General features: G+C 37.9%; 1 protein-coding gene across 1 annotated transcript in view; it reads right to left on the reverse strand.

The window, feature by feature from the left end:
- The window catches only part of epha6 (eph receptor A6), a 280518-nt gene that overhangs the window by 99643 nt on the left and 168071 nt on the right, over positions 1 to 12804 (reverse strand). Inside the window, exon 4 of the mRNA XM_069197241.1 lies at positions 2479 to 2634. Coding sequence (XP_069053342.1) covers positions 2479 to 2634 — 156 coding nt within the window. The remainder of the gene's footprint in view (positions 1 to 2478; positions 2635 to 12804) is intronic.

A 12804-nucleotide genomic window follows, 5' to 3' on the forward strand; every position in this document is an offset into this window, starting at 1 on the left:
AACACAATGGGCCATTGTAAACAACTAGCCAGAATGCCACTTTGTTCTTTTACAGGACTGATCTGGCTGCTATCGCAGATCTTTCTTCCAGGAGCATTCTAGCAGCCTTAGTACATTGTCCATCAAATGAAGCATCCAAGCTAACACACATTCTACCATGAAATTCTACAGCTCTCTATTCTGCCAACCTTTGAACATAAAGCAGAAAACATTTTTGGCTTTCTTTTGGCCTTCTCATTTTATATGCATCCAAATCATTTTTATATTTGTGATATACGTACAGTCATTGTTAGATATATTCTTCATTGCATACTTACAAAATAAAAGTTGTCAGAAAATGTCAGAAAGTATAGAAATCCAATTAAATCCAGTTTGTAGACATGATGTTGTGCATCACGCTGTAGAGTAGGTCTCTTTTCTGAATATGTAATATGACAAAGAGGCTGCTGTTTTCAATAATTAGTCAAACATTTTTGCCATATTCACTAACATACAGTAAAAGGCAAGTACAGTACTTGTACCGAGATGGAGTTGTAATAGATTGGTGCCTGGTAGTCAATTTACAAAAGTTTTTCCAAATGAGAATATGCAATTACTCTAAACTCCAGTTTGGAATCCTATGTAAACACTGAATACTTTTCACTGATTAAACTATAATTTAGAACAATATAATTTTAAAAATAAACTACTTTCTATGAGTTACTAGAGTGCCACAATATGACTCCAATTGTTTATTTTCATGACAGATCACTTTTTGTATACTGCACAGTACATGGCTTTGTAACCACCTGCAAAGTCTTATGCATCACCCTATGTAAGCTTCTGAGGGTCTTTTGTTCATATTCCTAAAAGAGCTTCATTACAGGACTAAAATGCTAAAACGTTGAAAAGCAACACAGTCAGTGACAATAGCTGAATCTGAGGAACACAACTGTGAGCCTGAAGAGACCAAAGACCAGCTACCTTCGGACTCAAGGGCCCTCACACCAATTTACATGGCGATTAAATAGCTTTTAATTGCTGATAAATTATTCCAGCTAAACTGTGATTTCATGCAAATATTAAGCTGTAATGACACACAGTGAATCATTTATGAAGATTCAGAACTCAGAACAATGAGAGACAATTAATTCTAATTCTAAGACTCTACAAAATTATATGTCATCCAGGCTTTATGAATGCAGTCTGATTGCATTGTTATCATTTATAAATTATACGACCATCATGCAGAAAGCAGGAACACTTGGCAGCCGCTGGTTGTATACCAACGAGCTGAATTCAGCTTCTTTTAAAATTGAGACTTCGTCTTAAGGCACAGTTGGCCAAACCAAATTAATTTATTTTGGACAGTTACTGCTGTGCGTGAGGTGTGTTCCTTTTTTAAAGACGATAAGATTAAAACGCATTTTATATTTTAAGTAAATCCAATTTGGTTAATAGTTTTTGTCTTTATTTACTAATATTTGAGTTGACATCAAACCATTCAAACAACATTTCTTAATATTATTTAACCAAATGGTCTATAGTGCATCAACACCTACAGGCTGGTACCGTAATAAAGTACCAGTACTATCTCTACCTCTAATGGGGAAGGATGTATATTTTTGGTTTATCTGGCTACTGTTAAACACCATTTGTAAAGTGCAGCATGGACTCTACAGCTAAGGAGGAATTTCATAGTTTAAAACCATGAACAACAAATAAAAACAAACTTGTAGCTCCAGACTTCAAAGCCCTCACTGCTTATTAGACTCCCAAGGGCTTTGTAAAACATGAGTTGTGTGTTGTCCTTTTCTCCTTTTTTCTCTGGATTAGTTGATACAACACTGACTGGTCTGTATGAAAACAACTATACCACTTACTGAGTGTCTCAAATCTAGTTTGTAACCACACCAGCGATGATTTACTCTGCTTTGTAAAGTGTTGGAACTATTTATGTTTAGTGTTGTACTGCATGTTCTTCTCAAAGTTACTGCATCAAATGAGGCACCTTTTAAAGAAACCACATGCTTTGAAATGCTGATTTTTGCAATGGATTTAGTTCAATACATTTGAGTCAAAAGAATGCCTGCTGTCTGATGAGGTCAGTGGCCACAGAACAAGGAACTAAAGGGCTTCATTATTTTTCATTAGCGGTGGCTGCTCTCCTGCTGCTCCTTGGTCCTGAAAGACTTCTCATTTTGTGGGCACGCAAAATACAATAAGCTATGAAGATGAAATATTAAAATGTTGCAATCTATTTGTACATGCGTGGGTGGGAATTATCAGCATGTGTGCAACCTGAGCTTTAAAAATTTGCAAAGCTTGAAAGACTCTCATAGACTGACTGACATAGGCAAGACTGAACTTGCAGATGACGTAAAAATGATAATGATGATAATTATATCAGAAATATCAGTGATAATTATATCACTTTTGTTATCTCAAAGGTCATCGCCCTGAAGATCCAGGAAAGGCAGATTGGAAGTGATTGCTTACTCGTGCAGGCCATGGTCGGGGGGTCTTTCTCTGCCCTGAAGTACCCCTTTTCGCAGTGGCAGAACGGGGCGCTCTCGTCGTAGCTGAAACTGTGGGGTGGGCACTTGGAGCACTTGATGTTCCCAGCGAAGGCCTTGTAGAACCCGGTTCTGCAAGCTGATGGAGAACAAAAATCCAAGTCAAGAACAGAGCTTGCCTGCTTCTCCCAATGATTATCGGGAGATTATTAATTCGTATGTCCACAGTACTGGGAGTAAGTATGGAAACACAGGAAATGACATTATAGTGTTTATATTGAGTTTTGTGTAATATGAAATGTTACCTGATATCGTACAGGTATCCATACTGTTACATAGCATGAAATATGTGACTTGCGGAGTGGTAGTATTTTTGTTACTATTGTTGGACAGTGACTTTAACCTCAGTGTCTGAAAGGGTCAGACATGTAGTAGATCTGACTGGCTGGCCTGTCAGGAATTAAAATAACTCCTGATCTGTCTCGATAATATTTAAATGAATCATTCGACTCCTGGCATCTCTGCTTATGCTGGAGAGCCTGTGAAGACTGGTGTCATCACAGTTAAATCCCTATTATATGGGGTTCATTGTCTACATCTGAGTGAATTTTAGGGGTCCTTAGGTAGAAACTCAGAGGGGGATACCACTGTGGAGAAAGGGTGAATTTTAATGGGGGGGTTGCATGTGGGGAACAGTGATTCTTAATGTTTTTTATTTTTGTTGTTAATGCGATAGGAAAAATTGTGTTTTTTGGTAACTTTCTTCACTTCTACAAAATAAAACAGTGAAATTATAACAATACTAAAAATGGTCCTGGAAAGCTATAAAGAATAGAACACACTGTATGTTGTATAAGTGGATGTCAGAATTTTTGCATTTGTGATGAACAGAAGCCAGAAATTTAAGTTCTCTGCTAGCAAAGTAATGGTTAGTCTATTATTATAGAAATTTAGAAGAACTTCAGATCCTTATTACCATATACTGTGGGATTAACACAAGACTCTGCTAATTTGAATTTTAAAGCCTGTCAGATTTCACCCTGAATGACCAGGGCTTTAAGGGCTGAGTAATGAGCCTGTTGGAGTCTCTATTCCATCTGTTCTTCTGGCCATTTAGTGAACTATAATTGATAGGGGAAGCAAACGTACCTCTCCTATATACATCATTAATTTATTCATCAGATCCTTCATTTCTGTAAGCAACGTCTTTTTCATAAGGCAGCATGACCCAAGAAGACATAGGATATGGCGTTGAAACAATTTAATTGACACATGAAGAGCTCTCACTGATTTCAGAAACAATTATGATAAAATCCCAAATGATACTGCATGTGTGTCGCAGCATAACCAGCTACTGTATGAAGTGTGTCTCACCACTTCCCAAGATGTCAGAGACAGTTGTGGTCATTCAGCACCTCAAACTTGTGGGTTTGGCAAAATACTGTTGTGTTAAAGACATGGGACTGGTTGGAAACTGATGCCATTTGGGAAAAGCAAGCACTCTTGTGTCTGTATACTATTTGGTAATCCTGTTATTCCACTTTGGAGCTCAGACATTTCTTTTTAAAAGAATTCAACAACCTTAAGACCCTTTGAGCACTGCCCCTGCTGTGCAACTTTGTGACCAATTTCAAAAACATGCATCATTTACTACTGCAAGAACAGAGGCAAGCATCCTCTGCAACCTGCTACTGTACATCTGCCTAAACCAATTTGGACGCCTGTGTTTTCCTTATTCATTGCTGTGTGGTTATTAGCCCTTTGGTTATTAGGTCCTTTTCGGATGTAGAAATTGAAATAAATGTCACATTAGGCTGGAGCACAAAGGAACTCCCGCCCCTCCTACTTCTTTTTGTCTGCCGCTCTTAGGAGGAATGTCACCGAAATGAATATTATTTCACAGCCTCCCTGGTCCCCTGTTAATTATATCAAAGGGTTCTGAGACAAAGGCCCTCGCCCCTGTGAACGTTTAGAGAATCCTACCCTTCCATTACCTGTCACCATACACATCGATTTAACAAGGTAACACAAGTGAGAGCGATTTGAGGGCTTCACCTTGAGATGCTAAGGGCCCCGTGCCTTGCATTTTTCTCCTAATAAACTAATAGAGTCAAACTGAAGCCCTCAACCCAGCACTCTCTGTGCACGATGCCAACAGTCAGGAGAGGCTGAAATGCAGTAGTGTTGTTATGGCAAGCAGCACCTTTTCTAGAAACCAAGGTTAGATGTTCTATTAACCCCCTGGTGGAAAAAGTACCTTGGTGGGGAGAGCAGCCATCAGTGGTGAAAGCATTCATTTTTCTTTCTATGAAGTTGCTGGTAAATAACTAATCTCAGTTGTGTTTTTCATTCGCCCTTGAACAACAGACAAATGATTTGACTGACAAGAGAGACCTTTTCTGCTTTTGGAATTCTGAAAAGATTTATTCTTTTTTTTTCTAAACCATGAGAGACCCCTACCTGTTCTTTTAAACAAATTAGACTCAGTCAGTAATGTGTTTGCAAAAAGAGTAGCTGATCAGTTATAAGGATCGGTATGTCAGACTTTGTTGTTAATAGCTGACACTGAAAAATGAAAAAGAAGCTATACATAGTACATTCATCCATCCATTTCTTTAATGCTTTTTCCAATTCAGGTTAAGGGTGTACTGGAGCCTATCGCAGCAAGCAAAGGGCACAAGGCAGGGTAAACCCTTAACAGGACTCCATCACAAGCCACAAAGACAGACACGTACACAGTCACACCAGGGCCAATTTTCCCAGAAGCCAATTAACTTACCAGTATGTTTTTGGACTGTGGGAGGAAACTGGAGCACCTGGGGGAAACTCATGTGAACATGTGGAGAACACACAAACTACACAGGTAGCACCCCATGGGCAGTAATGCTAACCACTGTGTTACCCAATGCTATATACATATGTGACTAAATCATGTGTTTACTTCAGAAACATTTCTAAATTTTCTAATTTTACAGTTTTCATTATTACCTGCAATTTCTACACTGTACATTTTTGCTAAGGATGAAGATTTGCACTTTTTTATCATCGTGCTGATGGAAGTATTATAACACTTGCGAAAGCTACATTTTCTCCCACCTTTACGCCTATTTTTAAGCCTACAAATAAAAAGGAGGAGAGCATCTGTCTGGCATAAGTTGAGGTTGTACAATAACTTTATCAAATGCACTCAGTAACACAAGAGAAATTACTCTCAAGTCACAAGAGAGAAAACTGTGGTTGAAGGTTGATAATATGCAGACCTGGGGCTGCCATTTTAAATGTGTGCTCTCTCCAAGGTTAATTAAACTTGGAAAACACCCAAATCCACATTTCTTCCAAGCATTCAGATCCTAGAATGGAATTCCCCTCCTGCATCCTGTAATTTCTAGAGAACTCTGCAGTTTGACATGAACGAGACCTGCAGGTGCAGTTGCAGTGCAGTTTCCTTGGAACGACCATGTTACTCTCATTTGCGCAAGGCTGGGATCTTTCCAGGTGAGTTTGAAGATGAATGATTTTAAGAGAAGCACAATTCTGCAGCATTTACTAGCAGAACCACATGAACAAATGTTGCAGAATAGTTCAGCTCTTGAAATCAAAGAGGACATGACGAGGTGTAAGCGTGTAAGATGCCACAGAGAAACAAACTGCAAGGTTCCGTTCCTTATCTCCAACATTTTTTTTCAATTTAGATCTGTGTGCAACTTAAGAAATCCATTACACATTTGCGGACCTTCACTATTATACTTTTTAATCCTTCAGGAAAAAGAAAAAGCTGTTAGCCTTTTTAAATGTGATGCTTGTCACTAAATTCTCATAGTATTTCATACATGTATACTAGGTGGATAACCTTGGATCATGCTGTAATCGTGGTACATCCTTTTGTGTACCTTCTGTATACACCTTCTGTATATTTCCAATAGTAGACTGGAAACCAAGTTTTGGTTTTTGTTTAAATAAGAACCCAGAGCGGTATCAAAAAGCAATGGGCACAAGACACAACCACACCCTGGACAGGACACCAGTCCATTACAAGACACAAGACACGACCACACCCTGGACAGGACACCAGTCCATCACAGGGTACACATACACAGGGACAATTGCGAGACAACATTTAAGGTGTCCAGCAAGCCTTTGAAAAGTGGCAGGAAACTGGAACACCTGGAAGAAAAAATCAACAACTCCATGCTGCCATAGAGAACAAACAAACTCCACAAGAATGTTCCGCAGGCCAGAACTGAACTCAGGACTCAAGAGTTGTGAGATGCAAATAACATTAATTCCTTGTAATATCACAGGAACTTGTTATAGTTACATTATTGATGTGAGTGTTTGTTAGTCATACAAAAGTTTTGAAATGTTATTTACAAATGTGTAAAGTGTACTGCATTGGCAATATTTAGTGGCACAGCTGGTGATTATATTAATCTTGAGATGTGCATTTTAATTGTGTAATGTTATGTTCTAGTGAATACATGCATATGAAAATGCATTAAAAGAAAACAGTGATATTGGGATTTGATTTAAGTCCTGTTTTGATATTTTCTGGCTGTCAGGTTCCTTTTGTAACAAATGTTTTTCAATTTTCCCAGAGAGTGAAGTAAAACAGTTCTGACAGGTGTAAGAGAACGGCACCAGGAGGAACAGTTCCTCCTACTGCTAGTTCGCTGTTTTTCATAGCCTGATGTTTTCTTGGTGAACAGCTGTACCCTCTATAAGATGTCAGATGTGTCTTCCTAAAGTCAAACACTTTAGTATTACAATGCAGATAACTTCCACTTACAGATGCACTCTGAATTCAGAAATTTCCACCTTTAATATTATGAATGCACACTTAATGATATAGCTAAAACTATTTTCAGCACATTTTAAGGTGGAGCAAAAAATGTAATGTAAATAAAAGAACTGCATTTAGATCCACAGGACAGATATTTAAAATACATTATGCAATGTTTTTTTAAGGAAATGGCAGAAACATTTAATAAATGACCATGAATGAAAGACCATTAAAATGTATAGAATACAAGAAGGGAACATTGAGGTTAAAATTGTCTTTGTAAATGTTGTAAATGTCACTTCACCTAAGCTCATCTAGCTGAATATACACAGTACATACAGTATGTATTTACTAATCATGGAGCAACCATTGTAATTTATATATAAAGTATACTGCCCACTTCTCTTCAAATCAGACTGACTAAAGCCCAGTGAATGAGTTACACTGAAGTAATTGGTTTGCACATTGCTTATTTTTGCTTTCTTTTGAAAAACAAATCAATAACGAAACACCGACAATTCTATTTATTCCAGTAGATGCCTCTAGCTTTCAACAAGAAAGCTTCAAAATAGCAGGTGGACACAATAATTTATTTCTCCTGCTAATAAAATAAATGTACACAGTGTGATGCTTGTACGAGTTTCTACAGAAGTATTTAAGCAGGCACCCTACCCTACAGCCTAATTTATCGAATCTTTGCAAGTGTGGCAAGTTTACTATCATAAAGGACAAAACCTACTGCTCTTCTACGGGTTTTCACAGAGACTCCAGGGACTCGCTATCAGCACACAACTGTATACCGTTATAAAGCCTGCCAACAAAACCACAGAGATCCCGTCAGCTTAGCTCTTTGAGAGATAAGTGATGTGCTGTGCAATCGATTAATTAATCAGAGCTGATTGTCAGCATCTCCCTCATTTGAACAGGCCTGAGATGTGTGGCTGAATATTCAATCCTTATTACTTCTCTGTTGCAGAGCTGCGCACTGTAAAGGAAAGACAGCGGACCCTGATTCTCAGATAGGCTTGAGATGATTTTTTAATTTAATTTCATTCCCATGAAAAGTAATTAATCGAAAATTAGGTCTGATTCCTTAAGGTTCGAGTTCAGTGTGCATCCACCCATGTCTTTCATATCTGTCAATATGGGTATAAGTCTGTCATATACCCTGTCAAAAACTGTACATATTTAAAACATTGCCCTCTTTTAGGCTCAATGCAGGCTTTAGAAGTTCAAATACAAACATGACAGATGAAAAATAGTTTTTACAAATTTATGAATAAAAATATTAACATTAAAGGGTATTTTTGCATGCAGAGATTTTTTTTCTCAATCAGCACTCATTCATATGAAGTTATGGATCTCCCGCACTCCAGTTCCTCTTTTGATATAAAGCCCACAGAGTAGATACTATACATCATGGAAGTTTAAAAAGGTATTTTATGCATGAATGCTTAGAGCTGAACATGCTGCGTTATGACTTTGTGCAGTTTGATCTTCCAGAAAACTGTTGAGAGGAAGGGATGTGAACAACTGATCCTGCACTCCAAGCTGCAGGTATTCAGAACAGTCTGAAATATTTAAAATATTTTTAAAATACTGTAGGAATCAGACATTTTTAATGGCCCACAATCGGTTTTGGATGAAGTAAGGAGTGGAGTGCAGCGGGTTTCAATGTGGGGGTTTTTCTGTATTTCAGATAAAGGAATAAATAAGTTAAGTAAATTCACTTAGGACGTGACATCAAGGGAAACAAGTAACATCCTTGATGCATAATCAAATCAAACACAATCAAAATGTGTTTTAACTAAGATCTGGAAACGAGAAGATACAAGATACATGGAAAAGCCATTCACCCATTTTCTAACCACTTCATCCAATTCAGAGTCACGGAAGAGCCGGAGCTTATACCAGCATGTAACCAGTGCAAAGTGGGATACTCCCAGGACAGGACACCTGTCCATTGCAGGGCACACAAAGACACAAACACAGTTCTACACACATACTAAAACCAGTGCCAATGTTCCTAGAAGACAATTATCCTACCAGTATGTTATTGGATTGTGAGAGCAAACTGGAGCACCTAGAGGAAACCTAGGGAGAACATTCAGAATGAGATATCGACATTGCTGTCCTTAGTGTACTGTAGCTCAATAAGATAGAGATGGGCAAGTCAAGAAACATGGGCTATGCTGTATGTTTTTGCTGGAAGGGAAAATGTAAGGATGAATCTAGGATTCATGGAGTTCAGTCAGAATCAATGTGAACTTCATGACTTTGTGTCTCAAAGTTGTATATAAGCAATTCATTGACATGATTTCTCAAACCAAGGAAGATTTCAATAGCAGGGTCAACCAGATAAGATGTAACCATTGGCAAGGAAGGAGCTGAAAATGTCAACACGGGCTCTACCTGGCAATATCCATAGTCCAAGTTATTAAGCAGATGAGTGTGTCTGGAATGACAAAGACAGTATTACCAGGAATGGATCCCAAAACTAAAAGGAAATAAAGTCAAGTCATCAAATTCTAATATATATCTCATACCATTTTCACCATATGTACTGAGGAATATGAGAAGATGGGAGTTAGACCGAAATTCTGCATTGGCAAGTCCCAAATGCGTATTCTCTGTTGTCAGAATTTTGGTTTCATTTTGGTTTCCTTGGCAAACCGCAAGACCTCTATTATCATCCCAAGTAATTATTATTTGCCTTATTTGCTAATATGTATATCTCAAGGATGTATGATATCAAAATTGTTTAAAAGGCTCAACAATTTAGGAAAGCATAAGGTTTTGGAATTGTCTTTATCATTTCATTTATTGCTTAATGTATGCAGAAATTATATCAGTTTTTTTATTATGAAGTATAGATGAATGTCTTCTTCTAATAATCCTGTTCTCTCTGGAAACACTGTATGCTACCAGGATTTTACTTACTTCTTCCATATTCCAATCTGTTTTGTTTGCTAATAATTCCTTTTCCCCTGTGTTGCACTGTTGTATCTAAGAAACCCTTTAATATTTAAAAAGCTTTGTGTTGTAGGAATACCAGCATTTTAATATGGCCAGCAGCCATATCACCCTGCAACTCACAACTGGCAACCCACTGAAGCTCAGCAGGTGTGAGCCTGGTCAGTACCTGGATGGGAGACCTCCTGGGAAAAACTAAGGTTGCTGCTGGAAGAGGTGTTAGTGGGGCCAGCAGGGGGCGCTCACCCTGTGGTCCATGTGGGTCCTAATGCCCCAGTATAGTGACGGGGACACTATACTGTAAACAGGCGCCGTCCTTCGGATGAGACGTAAAACCGAGGTCCTGACTCTCTGTGGTCATTAAAAATCCCAGGGCGCTTCTCGAAAAGAGTAGGGGTGTAACCCCGGTGTCCTGGCCAAATTTCCAATTGGCCCTTACCAATCATGGCCTCGCAATAATACCCCTCTATGAATTGGCTACATTACTCTGCTCTCCTCCACACTGATAGCTGGTGTGTGGTGAGCGTTCTGGCGCACTATGGCTGCCGTCGCATCATCCAGGTGGATGCTGCACATTGGTGGTGGTGGAGGGGAGTCCCCATTACCTGTAAAGCGCTTTGAGTGGAGTGTCCAGAAAAGCGCTATATAAGTGTAAGCAATTATTATTATTATTATTATTAATTCCATATCACTGCTGCCAACCAACCATTTCCCGCACTTGCAAAAAAAATCAGAACAAGCATTTAGAATTCACACCAAACTAACCCAAGATCAGAGCTATGACCAGACCACACTGAACACTCAATAAAAATGTAAATAACTCAATTCCACTTCTCCTCACTATTCTCCAGTTTTGCACCAGTGTTCACTCACAGTGTGCCCAGAATCAGCACTGTGAAAGGGGATTAAATGTTTAAAAGATATTTTTAAAGCGTTTTGCTCCAGAGACGAATCCTCTTAATTTGCTGAAAGTAATTCTTAAAATCTGTGGATAGTAACAGAGTTGGAAAGTGAATGTGATTTCCATGTAAATACAGTTTTGGAGGTCTCAATGGACTCCATTTGGACTGATAAAAAATGGAGCATGTGTATCGATAAAGCTTAAATGCTTTGAAGCTTATCCAGTTAGAAGCCAGATTTCCTTAATGAAAATGTATACAGTATCTATAAATTTGATCAATAATAAAACATAAAAATGAAGTCATTACAGTCATACAAATAAACCAAAATTCTTGACTTTTGTATATTTCATAAGAGGATGTGTGACTTAAACCTAGAAATTTGATAACCTTTTATTTTTCGCAGTTTCATCCTCTCCTTGCCAGTACAGAAAACAGAATAATCCAACTCCACATCTACATTTAGAGTGGTATCAATTTTTGATATTGATATTGATAGTGAGCTAAAACAATTACAGATCTAGTTAAGAAAATGGCGGTGCTATTAATCTGAAGAATTAAGCAGCCAAAGTTATATCCTAGGAGTAAATTAACCCTGCTCTTTCAGAGAAGACCTTATGTGCCTTTCCTTTTAGCAGTCAGACTGGGCCTCTTATCTGCCACTTCAGAGACATTCTTCTGAGCTGAATGGCAATGTTATTATGGCAGAGATTAACAAAGTGGACATTGTCTGGTATCCTGGAAAAAAAAAAAACCTCATGTCATAGTCATCTCCAAATTACCTTTTACTTTTATCATTTATGATTATATAGCTATGCAAGACAAGTTATAATACTTCTCTGAAAAGCTTGTTTGAAATACAATCATACATACATTAGTCAAGTTTGTAAATTTGTATTTGATGTTAACTGGTGTAAAGGTTGCTATATTCCTTTTCTTGCAGTTACAATGTAGAAAAAATAACTATAAAGAAATATTTTCTTATGTCTTGATAATTTTTAGGGTGGGGATTAGAATAGGACTTAACAATGTGTATCTATCTAGTTGTTTAAATTGATTAAATAATACAATCATATAAGCAGTTATCCTGGAACAACCCATTGTAACACATACATTTTGCCTTAGGTAGGCAATCGAAACATACTAGCAAACCAGGCTAGAAGAGTTTGCTTATAGTTAATGTACAGTACGGGAATTTACCATGTCTGTTAGTGGAGTTTCTATATGATAAGTCACATGCCATGTTCTTAAAGAAGCCCTCTTTGAAAACACCTCTGTATTATTCCCTGTTTGCTTCTTTTACTGGATTCTTAACATACTGGATTTCCCTGAAATGACTGATGGCTAACTAATTTATCTAACAGACATTTTTATCCACAGCTACTTACAGCACAGTACATTTGCACCAGGTTATAGACAGTGTCTATAATAGATATGGGCAGTGATTTTGTTGCTTGCACACTTCAGCCAAGTAAGATAGCTGAAATTTGGATTTAAAGCAGGACTATACTCATGAAACCAGTCCTTGAAATAGAGTAGAGATAAATCTACTGTACATCTCACTTGGATCCAATGCAACTTACAGAGCACAGGAGTTGTGTGCTGATATAGAGTAGTTTTTGCACATGAACTGCAGAATTCTGGACAATCAGATTAT

This window comes from Lepisosteus oculatus, chromosome 13 (assembly GCF_040954835.1).
Source record: "Lepisosteus oculatus isolate fLepOcu1 chromosome 13, fLepOcu1.hap2, whole genome shotgun sequence".
Lineage (NCBI taxonomy): Eukaryota > Metazoa > Chordata > Actinopteri > Semionotiformes > Lepisosteidae > Lepisosteus > Lepisosteus oculatus.